The sequence below is a fragment of the Giraffa tippelskirchi genome, chromosome 12 (genome assembly GCF_054371585.1).
Source record: "Giraffa tippelskirchi isolate mGirTip1 chromosome 12, T2T-mGirTip1v1.2.pri, whole genome shotgun sequence".
NCBI classification, from domain to species: Eukaryota; Metazoa; Chordata; class Mammalia; order Artiodactyla; family Giraffidae; genus Giraffa; species Giraffa tippelskirchi.
In genome coordinates, this window is record NC_137286.1 from 71,950,559 (window position 1) to 71,967,892 (window position 17,334).

Genomic DNA, 17,334 nt, shown 5'->3' on the forward strand with positions numbered 1-17,334 from the left:
CCTCTTTCTCTCTCGTGTGTGGATGGATGGATGCTAGGAATGCACATGTATATGATTAGATGAGGGTTATGTTTTAGGGATGGGTTAGAGGGAGAGAAAGGCTTTAGGTCGGAGTTGGTCATGGGGGAAGGGTCAAGGGTGGTGGTGGTGTTTCTTGGAATCTGAGTGCTGTGCATTCTTCGTCTCTTTCCATATGAACCCCTTCTCAGATACACCACTTGCAAGGAGTCTCTCATGTTCCGTTTCCTATCTTTTGCATCTGTGAATGCTTAGCTTCTCTGTTGTGAAGAGGTTCCATTGGATGGAAACCCATTGGTGTACTTCGTTTCCCTCTTTCCCTTACTTGAAGAGACCCATTTCTACCTCCGCCCAGCAAATGGCAAGGAGACTCTGATGTTAAGGAGCCTTTGACCTACGCTTCTTTCTAGCTATCTCAAGACATCAGTCTTTAGGGTGAGGTTTTTCCCCGATATTGAGGTGGTGTGAGATCAAAACCAATAGCGTTCTTCAGATGTAGCTGTCTGGTTTTCCCATGGCCATTTATTGAAGAGGCTTTCTTGTTCCCATTTGGATATTCTCCCCTTCTGTGTCAGAGATGAGTTGACCATGGATGCCGGGGTTTGTTTCTGGACCCTCAACTTTATTCCATCGATCTGGATCTGTGTGTGTTGTTGTATTCCCAATAGCATACTGTCCTGCTGCTGCCGCTGCGGCTAAGTCACTTCAGTCGTGTCTGACTCTGCGCGACCCCATGGCCTGCAGCCTACCAGGCTCCTCCGTCCAGGGCATTTTCCAGGCAAGAGTACTGGCGTGGGTCGCCATCGCCTTCTCCGATACGCTCCTGAGGATCCTAGTTTGGTCGTCTAATTTCATTTCACACAACCTTGGATGTCCGTATCGGGGCTTTTTCGTCGGATTGTATTGACAATTTAGGCTCTTTTCTGTTTCCGTAACCCCTTTTGCAGTTCTTTGTTCGGTGCGACAATGCATTGGCATTTTGGGAGGAATAGCATCGAAGCTGTGGATTGCCTTGTGGGGCTGTGACATCATTTTCCCAATAGGAATTCTTTCAAGCCCTGAGCACAGCTTCTCTTTCCAGTGATTGGTGTGGGCTTGATCTTCCTTCTTCCATCTCTCGCCGTTTTGTGAGAACAGGTCCTTCCTTCCCTTCTGGGTTAGATGGACTCGTGGGTATCACTTCAGTGCATGGCATTGTCAGTGGGGGTGATAATTCCCTTCTCATTGGAAGACTTTGCTGTGAGTATTAGAAATGCAAGTGATTTCTCTTCCCCTTCCTCCCTGTCCATCTCTCAGAGCCACCGGGAAACAGAGGCCTCATCCAGGGTCACACAGGCCTGAGGGAGTGCAACTAGACTGTTGTTTCTTCAGGCCCTCCGTGCTGGACATCATCCGGGATACTCTGTGTGTGTCTTCCTCAGTCTGGTGTCCCTTCAGACCTTTCCCTAGTTTTCACAGGCTTGTTGTGTTGGTGTTCTTTGTCTGTTTGGAGACACATCCTTGAGAAGCTTTGTGTTTCCACTCATTCGTCTCGCGATGTATGACCTGTCTTTTGCTTTTGTAATGAGGTCTTTCCCACAGTAGATATCTTTGATTTTGCAAAGTCCACTGTATTCTCTGGGTTGTTTTGTGGACTGCCTTTTAGTTTTGTGTGTGAAGACTCAAAGCACGTGTCCGGTTTCTGCTCATTGTTCTTCTAGATTTGTGACAAGTTTTCATGGAAACTTTGTCTAGGGATAACTGGAAGTGAACTCGGTGTAAGGTGTCAAGTCTCCATCTCCATTCATGTCATGCCCTGCAGTTTCCAATTCCCTGTTCCTGAGTGGTTTTGGAGACCTTGTGGGAAGTTTGGTTGCATGGGAGTTTGCATTTCCACCTTGAGTAGATTCCCACTGTTCTGCCCTCAGGGACACTGTCAAGGGGGAGTGAGGAGCAGCCTGCACTTCCAGCAGTGACCACACGGTGGGGCGAGTGCGGCTCTCCCCTCTGGGAGCCCCAGGCCACAGGCATCCCAGTGAGGAGCCAGCTCTGTGCTCGGCTGAAAGGAGTTAGACTCTCAGGAGCCTCTGAGCCCTTGCCTTTGGATCACCCAGGGTGGGCATTTACTGTGACAGAAAAAAATTGCCCTGAATTCCATGGACGGAAGAGCCTGGCTGTGTAGAGTTCGTGAGTTGCCGTGAATCAGACACAACTGAGGACACAAAAACTCAATAGACTAAAACACTTTTGGGGGGTGGGGGGAGTGAAAGGGGGTGATGTGGGGTTTTTTTGTCGTATATAATAGCCAAGGGAAATCTAGTTTAAACCTAAATTCACATAGATGGGAAAGGTATAGCTCTCCGTCACCCTATTAAAAAAAAAAAAAAAAAACTACTTAACTTTTCTGAAAGTTTATTTAGTAGCTTCCTTGAGCAGTTCATTGTGAAGCATTTTTTTTTTTTTCTGTGACATCGGCCTCATTAAAAAGTACGGTTTGCCTTTACTGGATAATTTTGTTCATTGGTTTGTTAGGGAATCTTGGTAATATTTGAGTTTCCTGGGGAGCATGGTCACATGACCTGGCCCTGGCCAATCGGTGCGTTCCACCTCCCTGGCCACTGTGATTGGCTCCGGACTGGGGCAGTGCCCAATCGGGGCCCAGGGCCGGGCCTCACGTTGGAAGCCAGGGGAAGACGAGCTCTCGTCCTGCTGGGGTAGGGGAAGGGGTGGGGCCGGGGGAGGTCAGGCTCCAGCAGTGGGAGGGGCTTGAGGTCCGCCTGCGGCAGTTGGTGACCTTCCTGCTCCCCTCAGGGCAGAGCCGCCGGCCTGAGAATGAGGGCGCTGCTGAGCCCAGGGGCTGGGATGGCCCGTTGCTGCTGTGGTCCCAGAGCTCCACCCGAGACCTGACGGAGGCCGTCTGCCCGTGAGTCCTCTCCCGCTTGTCTGTCAGCTTGTTTGAACCATGCTGGGTTTTCTGCCCAGCCGGCTAAGGGGAGTCCCTGGAAATGCAAGGGTGTGGGTTTTGGCAGACTTCAGGGAAGACATGCCAGATGAGCCTGGGAGACTCCAGCTTAATCTGGATTCAGGAGATATCTCTTCGGGCCAGCTAGTAATTGTAGGATAAGCCTAATGAGTCTTCACAGGATGAAGAGAGTAACGTGCCAAGGTAGCAATCGATGTCCTCATTCGAGAGGATGATGAAGCTGGTGCTCAGAGAAGGGGGGAACTTGGCCACAGCAAGGAGGTGTGCACCCAGACGGAACCCCCAGATCCGGCCATTTGAGCTCAGGGAGGCCACTGGTGTGGCTTGTCCCTGTGGCAGGGGCCGAGGCACGCAGCCCACCCTGATTCCTGCGGGGGCCTGACTTGGGAAGTGCCATCTGGTAGCTTTGAGACTCACCAAACCAAATTGCACTGGAGAGAGGAAGGACACCTTCCTTCATCCACCCCCCACCCCCGCCGGATTCCCACATACCCTGACCCCTTTCTCTGGATTTCGGAGCCATTTCCAGAGTCCCGCTCATATGACCTCATTCGAAGTGCACTGTGGACGAGCTGCCATCTGCAGCTGCTACCACAGCAGCCAAGGGCTTTATCTCCCGAGTACCTCCCTTCCTTTGGAACTTGGGGGCCCTCTACTCCCCACTTGCACACCACAGACCTTTGCTGAGGATTGTGGGGACCCTCACTCAGTTTGCAGCACGTTGTAGCCATCCCTGTCCTCTCAATACCTCCCTTGCAACTCAGCTTGTGAGCTCCTTTGGAGCAGCGTGGCCCACCTGGCTGCAACGGCAGAGACACAGCTGACAGTGAAACAACAGCTTCGATCTGACAGCCGGAAAGCTCTGTCAAAAGGGACCTCCCTCTTCACACCGTAGAGGCTGTAGGAGCCGCCAGGGTTTGGGAACCAGTGCTGGGGCCAAAATGACTCCACAGCTGTTTTCCTTCCTGGGGAGGGTTCTGGCTCGAGTGGGAATGGCTCAAGTCTCCTAAGGTTCTGAAAGCCCACTGTGTGCAGATTCACGGTACACAGAGAGGAGAAGGTGGAGTCCTGCCCTGGAGGTGGTCACAGCTCACGGATGAGCCAGGCAGGCAGGCAGGCAGGCAGGGCATGAGAACACCTGGGCTGCCTTCATGAGTGAGTGGTGTGGGGGCAGAGGAAGAGAAGCCGGTCTGCTCCCTCATGTGGTGCCCAGGGCAGGTTGTCCCCAGAGGAAACCCTTACGACGGTGAGGACTCTCACTGCTGTTTCCCAAGGGGTTCCGTCGGTGCGTGTCTTCCCCGGAGCGGTCAGGCCGTCTCTAAAGTACACTGGCCATGGGCATTGCCTCTCCTTGGAACTTCCCATGTGTTTCTCTTTTGTATGGAACAGTGATTTTTCTAGAGGGGTTCTGGGCCACAAGGTTGTTGGGTCATTTGCTAGCCTTCTGTCGTGAAGAACGCTTTCCTGGGCGTTGGGGTGGTTTGTTGTTCCAGCTCCCTTTCTTGGCTTCTTTTGGGAGCTGGTGCAACAAGAGGAGCTCAGCCTCTGCCTTCTGGCTGAGATGTCACCCTTCAAACAGCAATGCCTGCCTGGAGATAATGATGGCATTTGCCAAAAGGGCTTCGTTTGGCACATGATATCTTGAAAGGACGTACACCGTCCTTTCAGCTATCAAAGGCTAGTTCAAATGACATAAAAATGAGAACTCTCCAATGGAGTCTTACAGTAGGTGGAGAGTCCGAAAAAAACTCCTTCAGTCATCTCACTGAGAGTCATTGATTGGGGACACCAAGAATATAGGAAGGAATGCAGAAAGAAAAGATGAAATTGTGGTCAGGATCGGGGGGAGGGATGAACAGGGCCTGCTTGCCTTGAACCCAGGCTTTGTTGGCGGGTGGGGCATAAAGATCGAACGGGTCTGAAACTACAGAGTGGTGATGGTAACACAGTATCACCAGAGTTACACAACAGTGTCCCAAATTGCAACAATGATGAAAAAGTTTACTAATCCCAACTTAACCAACAAAAATAGACGAAACCATACAAAAAGTAAAACATCACCAGAAAGGTGGAAACAAACCAAATGCAAAGCAGCTCAGGGGAAAGGAACTCCATGTCCCCTGGGGGCAGACCGAGTTGCCGGCGTCCACGGTGAGCAGACAGGGATGGAGGCTGCAGAGCCGACCGCTCCCCTGGACATGGTGTTTCCGGCAAGGGCTCTGGGTCTCTGTCCAGAGCGGGGGCTCGTTCTTCCTGCAGGGGCGGGTGAGTCATCGTCGGCGTCTGGGTGTTGCGCGGGAGCCAGGGCAGGCTCTCCCTGCCGAGGCGGTGACTCCTCCTCTGCCTCGGGTTCTCCTGCCAAAGCCCGAGCAGGTACAGGTGCACGTGGAGGTGGAGGTTCTGGCTGAGGGGGTGGGACATCAGTGCCTGGGGCTGGGGGTCCTGCAGGCACGGAAATCCGATCTGCCGGTGTGCTGGCCAGTACCCAGCTGGCCTGGTGTCTCTGCGAGGGCAAGGCTCGGTTCTCCATCTGCCCTCGGTGGATCCCTGGGTCCTGCACCTGGAGCCACCACCTCTGTAGGCACAGGTCTGGGAAGTGGAGCCTGTTTCCAGTTGGAGGCCAGTGCTAGAGCTGGGGGAGAAGCAAAGTTTGCCCACAGACCAGCCTTGGCATGTGCGTATCCCGGGACAGAAAGCTTCCAAGAGATTCCGAAAGAATACCCAGGGTTGGATGTCTTTTGGGACTGAAGTGTGCAAGATGGGGATGGGGGTGTGAGGCCAGCGCTTGCTGCAGGCCCAGCAGCATCTTTCGGGGACTCGTCCCTGTGTAGCTCAGCACCCCCTCCCCACACACTCCCGTGCACCAGCCCCAGCGTCCTTACCTCTGTGCTCTGGCGTGCTGGGCTCCAGGTCCTCCTGCTGCCTCAGAGGCCGGGGTTCTCGGGACTCTGGGTCGGAGCCGGGTGTGCTGAGCTCCGTGGCAGCCTCAGACTGGGCCGCCGGGTGTATCCTGGGCGGTGTCTCGGCAGCAGGCCTTCCCCGCCTCCGCTTCGCCCCCGGTGGGGCTGATGCCTCCGTGGGCACGCTCACCTGGAGCCTGCACTGGGCCTCACGGGCGGGGGGTTGGTGCTCCGACCCCTCCCTCCGGGAGGTGGACGGGGTGTCCCCGTCCTCGGCCTCATCACGTGGGAAGCTCTGCAATGACAGTGACCGTCAGCCAGCCGTGCTGGGAGTTTTCCGAGCTGGGCCTGGCCAGTGGAGCCGCTGCTTCTGCCTGCTCGAACTTCTCTTCCCAGAAGGGTCAGAGACGTGTGTCTGCTCAGATCCCCACCCGGGAGGAAAGAGACCCACCTGAGGGTGTGAGGTCAGCCTGGGCGGCCGGCCCTGCCCGCACTGTTCCCATCCCAGCCAGCCTGATCTCCCCTGGGGTGTGGACACAACTTGTCCGCAGGCTTCTGACCCCACATCCGCCTGGACTTCCTTGAGGGAGACACACCCCGAGAAACCCGCATCCACACACAGGCAAAGGACCCGGTGTTTCCGGGTGGCATGGGAGAGGTGGCCTGGCCCGGCCTGGGGCTCCCCGTGTTACCTTTCTGTTTCTCCGGGCAGAGGGCCAGAGGCCTCTCGGGGGTGCCCTGAGCCAACGTCGACAGGGTGCCCACGCACACTGCCTGTGAGCTCTCCTGAGGCCCCGGCCTCTGGGCAGGGGCAAACAGCAGAACATCCTGGCAGCAAGAGATCTGGCTGGGGGCTCCTCTCCGCTCTGGAGGCCTGGATACCCGGGTTGCGGGTTCTGTTGGGTTCTGTTGCCGGCAGGTGACATCATTTCCTGGGGTTCGTGCTGAGGTCCCTTCCCCAAAACTTCCCAAGGGAATCTCTGGGTTTCTGACTGCTCGACCACCCCCCTTAGGCCATGTGCAGGCACATTGACAGCCACACAGCCCAGCCCACAGCCCTGGGGAGGCCTGGGTGCAGCCAGGGCCTGAGCTCCGAGGACCCCGCTGCTCTCAGACCAGGCTCCTTCTTCTCATAAGTGGTGTGGCCCTGGACAAGCATATGCCCCTCAGGGTTTCCCCAGTCTCTCCATCTGCAGAGTGGGGGTCATTCTCCCATCTGTTTCCTAGGTCTGTCGGCCTACGAGCAGCTCCATGCCTCTCCACCTGGGGCCGATATCACGTGGAGCTTGTGCGCTGAGACTTCAGAAAGAAAGACTCCATCCAGGGCTGACACAGCACAGAATGGGGCAGAACGAGGCCTGGATGCGCCGTGGTACCCAGGAAAAGGCACTGCCCCTCCTGACTGTTTTGAGACCCCACATCCAAGTTGGAGGCCCGAAAGGAAGACTCGAAGGTCTCCCTCTCTTATAGAAAAGAGTAGCCAACTTTCTGGTCCTCTGTTTCCATTGAGATTCTGTTCAAGTGTCCCAGCTCGGCTTCTGCGGGTGGCTGAGCTTCTAATGGCTCCCTGCGTTCTTGTCTTTTCCTCTCCAAACCTTCCGTCCTTTTCCCCCTTCTGGGGTGGATGGGCGCTGTCATTGCTTCTACCTTCGAGACAGATTGATGAAAAGTCTGGACCATCGACTCCTTTCCTCTCTTTGGTTCCGTGTCTCTCTCTGGCTGTGTCCCTCTCTTTTCCTTTCTCGATTCAGTCTGTGTCTTCCTCTTTCTCTCTCGTGTGTGGATGGATGGATGCTAGGAATGCACATGTATATGATTAGATGAGGGTTATGTTTTAGGGATGGGTTAGAGGGAGAGAAAGGCTTTAGGTCGGAGTTGGTCATGGGGGAAGGGTCAAGGGTGGTGGTGGTGTTTCTTGGAATCTGAGTGCTGTGCATTCTTCGTCTCTTTCCATATGAACCCCTTCTCAGATACACCACTTGCAAGGAGTCTCTCATGTTCCGTTTCCTATCTTTTGCATCTGTGAATGCTTAGCTTCTCTGTTGTGAAGAGGTTCCATTGGATGGAAACCCATTGGTGTACTTCGTTTCCCTCTTTCCCTTACTTGAAGAGACCCATTTCTACCTCCGCCCAGCAAATGGCAAGGAGACTCTGATGTTAAGGAGCCTTTGACCTACGCTTCTTTCTAGCTATCTCAAGACATCAGTCTTTAGGGTGAGGTTTTTCCCCGATATTGAGGTGGTGTGAGATCAAAACCAATAGCGTTCTTCAGATGTAGCTGTCTGGTTTTCCCATGGCCATTTATTGAAGAGGCTTTCTTGTTCCCATTTGGATATTCTCCCCTTCTGTGTCAGAGATGAGTTGACCATGGATGCCGGGGTTTGTTTCTGGACCCTCAACTTTATTCCATCGATCTGGATCTGTGTGTGTTGTTGTATTCCCAATAGCATACTGTCCTGCTGCTGCCGCTGCGGCTAAGTCACTTCAGTCGTGTCTGACTCTGCGCGACCCCATGGCCTGCAGCCTACCAGGCTCCTCCGTCCAGGGCATTTTCCAGGCAAGAGTACTGGCGTGGGTCGCCATCGCCTTCTCCGATACGCTCCTGAGGATCCTAGTTTGGTCGTCTAATTTCCTTTCACACAACCTTGGATGTCCGTATCGGGGCTTTTTCGTCGGATTGTATTGACAATTTAGGCTCTTTTCTGTTTCCGTAACCCCTTTTGCAGTTCTTTGTTCGGTGCGACAATGCATTGGCATTTTGGGAGGAATAGCATCCAAGCTGTGGATTGCCTTGTGGGGCTGTGACATCATTTTCCCAATAGGAATTCTTTCAAGCCCTGAGCACAGCTTCTCTTTCCAGTGATTGGTGTGGGCTTGATCTTCCTTCTTCCATCTCTCGCCGTTTTGTGAGAACAGGTCCTTCCTTCCCTTCTGGGTTAGATGGACTCGTGGGTATCACTTCAGTGCATGGCATTGTCAGTGGGGGTGATAATTCCCTTCTCATTGGAAGACTTTGCTGTGAGTATTAGAAATGCAAGTGATTTCTCTTCCCCTTCCTCCCTGTCCATCTCTCAGAGCCACCGGGAAACAGAGGCCTCATCCAGGGTCACACAGGCCTGAGGGAGTGCAACTAGACTGTTGTTTCTTCAGGCCCTCCGTGCTGGACATCATCCGGGATACTCTGTGTGTGTCTTCCTCAGTCTGGTGTCCCTTCAGACCTTTCCCTAGTTTTCACAGGCTTGTTGTGTTGGTGTTCTTTGTCTGTTTGGAGACACATCCTTGAGAAGCTTTGTGTTTCCACTCATTCGTCTCGCGATGTATGACCTGTCTTTTGCTTTTGTAATGAGGTCTTTCCCACAGTAGATATCTTTGATTTTGCAAAGTCCACTGTATTCTCTGGGTTGTTTTGTGGACTGCCTTTTAGTTTTGTGTGTGAAGACTCAAAGCACGTGTCCGGTTTCTGCTCATTGTTCTTCTAGATTTGTGACAAGTTTTCATGGAAACTTTGTCTAGGGATAACTGGAAGTGAACTCGGTGTAAGGTGTCAAGTCTCCATCTCCATTCATGTCATGCCCTGCAGTTTCCAATTCCCTGTTCCTGAGTGGTTTTGGAGACCTTGTGGGAAGTTTGGTTGCATGGGAGTTTGCATTTCCACCTTGAGTAGATTCCCACTGTTCTGCCCTCAGGGACACTGTCAAGGGGGAGTGAGGAGCAGCCTGCACTTCCAGCAGTGACCACACGGTGGGGCGAGTGCTGCTCTCCCCTCTGGGAGCCCCAGGCCACAGGCATCCCAGTGAGGAGCCAGCTCTGTGCTCGGCTGAAAGGAGTTAGACTCTCAGGAGCCTCTGAGCCCTTGCCTTTGGATCACCCAGGGTGGGCATTTACTGTGACAGAAAAAAATTGCCCTGAATTCCATGGACGGAAGAGCCTGGCTGTGTAGAGTTCGTGAGTTGCCGTGAATCAGACACAACTGAGGACACAAAAACTCAATAGACTAAAACACTTTTGGGGGGTGGGGGGAGTGAAAGGGGGTGATGTGGGGTTTTTTTGTCGTATATAATAGCCAAGGGAAATCTAGTTTAAACCTAAATTCACATAGATGGGAAAGGTATAGCTCTCCGTCACCCTATTAAAAAAAAAAAAAAACTACTTAACTTTTCTGAAAGTTTATTTAGTAGCTTCCTTGAGCAGTTCATTGTGAAGCTTTTTTTTTTTTTTTCTGTGACATCGGCCTCATTAAAAAGTACGGTTTGCCTTTACTGGATAATTTTGTTCATTGGTTTGTTAGGGAATCTTGGTAATATTTGAGTTTCCTGGGGAGCATGGTCACATGACCTGGCCCTGGCCAATCGGTGCGTTCCACCTCCCTGGCCACTGTGATTGGCTCCGGACTGGGGCAGTGCCCAATCGGGGCCCAGGGCCGGGCCTCACGTTGGAAGCCAGGGGAAGACGAGCTCTCGTCCTGCTGGGGTAGGGGAAGGGGTGGGGCCGGGGGAGGTCAGGCTCCAGCAGTGGGAGGGGCTTGAGGTCCGCCTGCGGCAGTTGGTGACCTTCCTGCTCCCCTCAGGGCAGAGCCGCCGGCCTGAGAATGAGGGCGCTGCTGAGCCCAGGGGCTGGGATGGCCCGTTGCTGCTGTGGTCCCAGAGCTCCACCCGAGACCTGACGGAGGCCGTCTGCCCGTGAGTCCTCTCCCGCTTGTCTGTCAGCTTGTTTGAACCATGCTGGGTTTTCTGCCCAGCCGGCTAAGGGGAGTCCCTGGAAATGCAAGGGTGTGGGTTTTGGCAGACTTCAGGGAAGACATGCCAGATGAGCCTGGGAGACTCCAGCTTAATCTGGATTCAGGAGATATCTCTTCGGGCCAGCTAGTAATTGTAGGATAAGCCTAATGAGTCTTCACAGGATGAAGAGAGTAACGTGCCAAGGTAGCAATCGATGTCCTCATTCGAGAGGATGATGAAGCTGGTGCTCAGAGAAGGGGGGAACTTGGCCACAGCAAGGAGGTGTGCACCCAGACGGAACCCCCAGATCCGGCCATTTGAGCTCAGGGAGGCCACTGGTGTGGCTTGTCCCTGTGGCAGGGGCCGAGGCACGCAGCCCACCCTGATTCCTGCGGGGGCCTGACTTGGGAAGTGCCATCTGGTAGCTTTGAGACTCACCAAACCAAATTGCACTGGAGAGAGGAAGGACACCTTCCTTCATCCACCCCCCACCCCCGCCGGATTCCCACATACCCTGACCCCTTTCTCTGGATTTCGGAGCCATTTCCAGAGTCCCGCTCATATGACCTCATTCGAAGTGCACTGTGGACGAGCTGCCATCTGCAGCTGCTACCACAGCAGCCAAGGGCTTTATCTCCCGAGTACCTCCCTTCCTTTGGAACTTGGGGGCCCTCTACTCCCCACTTGCACACCACAGACCTTTGCTGAGGATTGTGGGGACCCTCACTCAGTTTGCAGCACGTTGTAGCCATCCCTGTCCTCTCAATACCTCCCTTGCAACTCAGCTTGTGAGCTCCTTTGGAGCAGCGTGGCCCACCTGGCTGCAACGGCAGAGACACAGCTGACAGTGAAACAACAGCTTCGATCTGACAGCCGGAAAGCTCTGTCAAAAGGGACCTCCCTCTTCACACCGTAGAGGCTGTAGGAGCCGCCAGGGTTTGGGAACCAGTGCTGGGGCCAAAATGACTCCACAGCTGTTTTCCTTCCTGGGGAGGGTTCTGGCTCGAGTGGGAATGGCTCAAGTCTCCTAAGGTTCTGAAAGCCCACTGTGTGCAGATTCACGGTACACAGAGAGGAGAAGGTGGAGTCCTGCCCTGGAGGTGGTCACAGCTCACGGATGAGCCAGGCAGGCAGGCAGGCAGGCAGGGCATGAGAACACCTGAGCTGCCTTCATGAGTGAGTGGTGTGGGGGCAGAGGAAGAGAAGCCGGTCTGCTCCCTCATGTGGTGCCCAGGGCAGGTTGTCCCCAGAGGAAACCCTTACGACGGTGAGGACTCTCACTGCTCTTTCCCAAGGGGTTCCGTCGGTGCGTGTCTTCCCCGGAGCGGTCAGGCCGTCTCTAAAGTACACTGGCCATGGGCATTGCCTCTCCTTGGAACTTCCCATGTGTTTCTCTTTTGTATGGAACAGTGATTTTTCTAGAGGGGTTCTGGGCCACAAGGTTGTTGGGTCATTTGCTAGCCTTCTGTCGTGAAGAACGCTTTCCTGGGCGTTGGGGTGGTTTGTTGTTCCAGCTCCCTTTCTTGGCTTCTTTTGGGAGCTGGTGCAACAAGAGGAGCTCAGCCTCTGCCTTCTGGCTGAGATGTCACCCTTCAAACAGCAATGCCTGCCTGGAGATAATGATGGCATTTGCCAAAAGGGCTTCGTTTGGCACATGATATCTTGAAAGGACGTACACCGTCCTTTCAGCTATCAAAGGCTAGTTCAAATGACATAAAAATGAGAACTCTCCAATGGAGTCTTACAGTAGGTGGAGAGTCCGAAAAAAACTCCTTCAGTCATCTCACTGAGAGTCATTGATTGGGGACACCAAGAATATAGGAAGGAATGCAGAAAGAAAAGATGAAATTGTGGTCAGGATCGGGGGGAGGGATGAACAGGGCCTGCTTGCCTTGAACCCAGGCTTTGTTGGCGGGTGGGGCATAAAGATCGAACGGGTCTGAAACTACAGAGTGGTGATGGTAACACAGTATCACCAGAGTTACACAACAGTGTCCCAAATTGCAACAATGATGAAAAAGTTTACTAATCCCAACTTAACCAACAAAAATAGACGAAACCATACAAAAAGTAAAACATCACCAGAAAGGTGGAAACAAACCAAATGCAAAGCAGCTCAGGGGAAAGGAACTCCATGTCCCCTGGGGGCAGACCGAGTTGCCGGCGTCCACGGTGAGCAGACAGGGATGGAGGCTGCAGAGCCGACCGCTCCCCTGGACATGGTGTTTCCGGCAAGGGCTCTGGGTCTCTGTCCAGAGCGGGGGCTCGTTCTTCCTGCAGGGGCGGGTGAGTCATCGTCGGCGTCTGGGTGTTGCGCGGGAGCCAGGGCAGGCTCTCCCTGCCGAGGCGGTGACTCCTCCTCTGCCTCGGGTTCTCCTGCCAAAGCCCGAGCAGGTACAGGTGCACGTGGAGGTGGAGGTTCTGGCTGAGGGGGTGGGACATCAGTGCCTGGGGCTGGGGGTCCTGCAGGCACGGAAATCCGATCTGCCCGGTGTGCTGGCCAGTACCCAGCTGGCCTGGTGTCTCTGCGAGGGCAAGGCTCGGTTCTCCATCTGCCCTCGGTGGATCCCTGGGTCCTGCACCTGGAGCCACCACCTCTGTAGGCACAGGTCTGGGAAGTGGAGCCTGGTTCCAGTTGGAGGCCAGTGCTAGAGCTGGGGGAGAAGCAAAGTTTGCCCACAGACCAGCCTTGGCATGTGCGTATCCCGGGACAGAAAGCTTCCAAGAGATTCCGAAAGAATACCCAGGGTTGGATGTCTTTTGGGACTGAAGTGTGCAAGATGGGGGTGGGGGTGTGAGGCCAGCGCTTGCTGCAGGCCCAGCAGCATCTTTCGGGGACTCGTCCCTGTGTAGCTCAGCACCCCCTCCCCACACACTCCCGTGCACCAGCCCCAGCGTCCTTACCTCTGTGCTCTGGCGTGCTGGGCTCCAGGTCCTCCTGCTGCCTCAGAGGCCGGGGTTCTCGGGACTCTGGGTCGGAGCCGGGTGTGCTGAGCTCCGTGGCAGCCTCAGACTGGGCCGCCGGGTGTATCCTGGGCGGTGTCTCGGCAGCAGGCCTTCCCCGCCTCCGCTTCGCCCCCGGTGGGGCTGATGCCTCCGTGGGCACGCTCACCTGGAGCCTGCACTGGGCCTCACGGGCGGGGGGTTGGTGCTCCGACCCCTCCCTCCGGGAGGTGGACGGGGTGTCCCCGTCCTCGGCCTCATCACGTGGGAAGCTCTGCAACGACAGTGACCGTCAGCCAGCCGTGCTGGGAGTTTTCCGAGCTGGGCCTGGCCAGTGGAGCCGCTGCTTCTGCCTGCTCGAACTTCTCTTCCCAGAAGGGTCAGAGACGTGTGTCTGCTCAGATCCCCACCCGGCAGGAAAGAGACCCACCTGAGGGTGTGAGGTCAGCCTGGGCGGCCGGCGCTGCCCGCACTGTTCCCATCCCAGCCAGCCTGATCTCCCCTGGGGTGTGGACACAACTTGTCCGCAGGCTTCTGACCCCACATCCGCCTGGGCTTCCTTGAGGGAGACACACCCCGAGAAACCCGCATCCACACACACAGGCAAAGGACCCGGTGTTTCCGGGTGGCATGGGAGAGGTGGCCTGGCCCGGCCTGGGGCTCCCCGTGTTACCTTTCTGTTTCTCCGGGCAGAGGGCCAGAGGCCTCTTGGGGGTGCCCTGAGCCAACGTCGACAGGGTGCCCACGCACACTGCCTGTGAGCTCTCCTGAGGCCCCGGCCTCTGGGCAGGGGCAAACAGCAGAACATCCTGGCAGCAAGAGATCTGGCTGGGGGCTCCTCTCCGCTCTGGAGGCCTGGATACCCGGGTTGCGGGTTCTGTTGGGTTCTGTTGCCGGCAGGTGACATCATTTCCTGGGGTTCGTGCTGAGGTCCCTTCCCCAAAACTTCCCAAGGGAATCTCTGGGTTTCTGACTGCTCGACCACCCCCCTTAGGCCATGTGCAGACACATTGACAGCCACACAGCCCAGCCCACAGCCCTGGGGAGGCCTGGGTGCAGCCAGGGCCTGAGCTCCGAGGACCCCGCTGCTCTCAGACCAGGCTCCTTCTTCTCATAAGTGGTGTGGCCCTGGACAAGCATATGCCCCTCAGGGTTTCCCCAGTCTCTCCATCTGCAGAGTGGGGGTCATTCTCCCATCTGTTTCCTAGGTCTGTCGGCCTACGAGCAGCTCCATGCCTCTCCACCTGGGGCCGATATCACGTGGAGCTTGTGCGCTGAGACTTCAGAAAGAAAGACTCCATCCAGGGCTGACACAGCACAGAATGGGGCAGAACGAGGCCTGGATGCGCCGTGGTACCCAGGAAAAGGCACTGCCCCTCCTGACTGTTTTGAGACCCCACATCCAAGTTGGAGGCCCGAAAGGAAGACTCGAAGGTCTCCCTCTCTTATAGAAAAGAGTAGCCAACTTTCTGGTCCTCTGTTTCCATTGAGATTCTGTTCAAGTGTCCCAGCTCGGCTTCTGCGGGTGGCTGAGCTTCTAATGGCTCCCTGCGTTCTTGTCTTTTCCTCTCCAAACCTTCCGTCCTTTTCCCCCTTCTGGGGTGGATGGGCGCTGTCATTGCTTCTACCTTCGAGACAGATTGATGAAAAGTCTGGACCATCGACTCCTTTCCTCTCTTTGGTTCCGTGTCTCTCTCTGGCTGTGTCCCTCTCTTTTCCTTTCTCGATTCAGTCTGTGTCTTCCTCTTTCTCTCTCGTGTGTGGATGGATGGATGCTAGGAATGCACATGTATATGATTAGATGAGGGTTATGTTTTAGGGATGGGTTAGAGGGAGAGAAAGGCTTTAGGTCGGAGTTGGTCATGGGGGAAGGGTCAAGGGTGGTGGTGGTGTTTCTTGGAATCTGAGTGCTGTGCATTCTTCGTCTCTTTCCATATGAACCCCTTCTCAGATACACCACTTGCAAGGAGTCTCTCATGTTCCGTTTCCTATCTTTTGCATCTGTGAATGCTTAGCTTCTCTGTTGTGAAGAGGTTCCATTGGATGGAAACCCATTGGTGTACTTCGTTTCCCTCTTTCCCTTACTTGAAGAGACCCATTTCTACCTCCGCCCAGCAAATGGCAAGGAGACTCTGATGTTAAGGAGCCTTTGACCTACGCTTCTTTCTAGCTATCTCAAGACATCAGTCTTTAGGGTGAGGTTTTTCCCCGATATTGAGGTGGTGTGAGATCAAAACCAATAGCGTTCTTCAGATGTAGCTGTCTGGTTTTCCCATGGCCATTTATTGAAGAGGCTTTCTTGTTCCCATTTGGATATTCTCCCCTTCTGTGTCAGAGATGAGTTGACCATGGATGCCGGGGTTTGTTTCTGGACCCTCAACTTTATTCCATCGATCTGGATCTGTGTGTGTTGTTGTATTCCCAATAGCATACTGTCCTGCTGCTGCCGCTGCGGCTAAGTCACTTCAGTCGTGTCTGACTCTGCGCGACCCCATGGCCTGCAGCCTACCAGGCTCCTCCGTCCAGGGCATTTTCCAGGCAAGAGTACTGGCGTGGGTCGCCATCGCCTTCTCCGATACGCTCCTGAGGATCCTAGTTTGGTCGTCTAATTTCCTTTCACACAACCTTGGATGTCCGTATCGGGGCTTTTTCGTCGGATTGTATTGACAATTTAGGCTCTTTTCTGTTTCCGTAACCCCTTTTGCAGTTCTTTGTTCGGTGCGACAATGCATTGGCATTTTGGGAGGAATAGCATCCAAGCTGTGGATTGCCTTGTGGGGCTGTGACATCATTTTCCCAATAGGAATTCTTTCAAGCCCTGAGCACAGCTTCTCTTTCCAGTGATTGGTGTGGGCTTGATCTTCCTTCTTCCATCTCTCGCCGTTTTGTGAGAACAGGTCCTTCCTTCCCTTCTGGGTTAGATGGACTCGTGGGTATCACTTCAGTGCATGGCATTGTCAGTGGGGGTGATAATTCCCTTCTCATTGGAAGACTTTGCTGTGAGTATTAGAAATGCAAGTGATTTCTCTTCCCCTTCCTCCCTGTCCATCTCTCAGAGCCACCGGGAAACAGAGGCCTCATCCAGGGTCACACAGGCCTGAGGGAGTGCAACTAGACTGTTGTTTCTTCAGGCCCTCCGTGCTGGACATCATCCGGGATACTCTGTGTGTGTCTTCCTCAGTCTGGTGTCCCTTCAGACCTTTCCCTAGTTTTCACAGGCTTGTTGTGTTGGTGTTCTTTGTCTGTTTGGAGACACATCCTTGAGAAGCTTTGTGTTTCCACTCATTCGTCTCGCGATGTATGACCTGTCTTTTGCTTTTGTAATGAGGTCTTTCCCACAGTAGATATCTTTGATTTTGCAAAGTCCACTGTATTCTCTGGGTTGTTTTGTGGACTGCCTTTTAGTTTTGTGTGTGAAGACTCAAAGCACGTGTCCGGTTTCTGCTCATTGTTCTTCTAGATTTGTGACAAGTTTTCATGGAAACTTTGTCTAGGGATAACTGGAAGTGAACTCGGTGTAAGGTGTCCAGTCTCCATCTCCATTCATGTCATGCCCTGCAGTTTCCAATTCCCTGTTCCTGAGTGGTTTTGGAGACCTTGTGGGAAGTTTGGTTGCATGGGAGTTTGCATTTCCACCTTGAGTAGATTCCCACTGTTCTGCCCTCAGGGACACTGTCAAGGGGGAGTGAGGAGCAGCCTGCACTTCCAGCAGTGACCACACGGTGGGGCGAGTGCTGCTCTCCCCTCTGGGAGCCCCAGGCCACAGGCATCCCAGTGAGGAGCCAGCTCTGTG

The 17,334-nt window shown here is 54.3% G+C and overlaps 2 protein-coding genes and 1 long non-coding RNA gene across 3 annotated transcripts in view; 1 reads left to right on the forward strand and 2 right to left on the reverse strand.

Annotated features, from left to right (window-relative positions):
- LOC145529707 (uncharacterized) overlaps positions 1-17,334 on the forward strand; it is a 1,704,434-nt gene that overhangs the window by 1,508,369 nt on the left and 178,731 nt on the right. The window contains exons 191-192 of the long non-coding RNA XR_014071296.1: positions 2,809-2,920; positions 10,448-10,559. This is a non-coding gene — a long non-coding RNA (uncharacterized LOC145529707). The remainder of the gene's footprint in view (positions 1-2,808; positions 2,921-10,447; positions 10,560-17,334) is intronic.
- Positions 4,961-9,829, reverse strand: LOC145529706 (uncharacterized). The gene is made up of 3 exons (XM_081550314.1): positions 6,573-9,829; positions 5,863-6,175; positions 4,961-5,612 (listed from the first exon to the last, which is right to left on the reverse strand). The coding sequence occupies exons 1-3, from the start codon at positions 6,807-6,809 to the stop codon at positions 5,401-5,403; spliced, it is 762 nt and encodes a 253-aa protein (XP_081406440.1). The 5' UTR covers positions 6,810-9,829; the 3' UTR covers positions 4,961-5,400.
- LOC145530097 (uncharacterized) lies at positions 12,600-14,349 on the reverse strand. The gene is made up of 3 exons (XM_081550910.1): positions 14,215-14,349; positions 13,503-13,815; positions 12,600-13,252 (listed from the first exon to the last, which is right to left on the reverse strand). Exons 1-3 carry the CDS (start codon positions 14,347-14,349, stop codon positions 12,624-12,626), a joined length of 1,077 nt encoding a protein of 358 aa, XP_081407036.1. The 3' UTR covers positions 12,600-12,623.

Coding starts and splice junctions, on each gene's coding strand:
- LOC145530097 (XM_081550910.1), bottom strand. CDS start 14,349: ATGTTCTGCTGTTTGCCCCTGCCCAGAGGCCGGGGCCTCAGGAGAGCT. Junction 13,816..14,214: donor CTGCCCGGAGAAACAGAAAG/GTAACACGGGGA, acceptor CTGTCGTTGCAG/AGCTTCCCACGTGATGAGGC. Junction 13,253..13,502: donor CAGCACGCCAGAGCACAGAG/GTAAGGACGCTG, acceptor CTTCTCCCCCAG/CTCTAGCACTGGCCTCCAAC.
- LOC145529706 (XM_081550314.1), bottom strand. CDS start 6,809: ATGATGTCACCTGCCGGCAACAGAACCCAACAGAACCCGCAACCCGGG. Junction 6,176..6,572: donor CTGCCCGGAGAAACAGAAAG/GTAACACGGGGA, acceptor CTGTCATTGCAG/AGCTTCCCACGTGATGAGGC. Junction 5,613..5,862: donor CAGCACGCCAGAGCACAGAG/GTAAGGACGCTG, acceptor CTTCTCCCCCAG/CTCTAGCACTGGCCTCCAAC.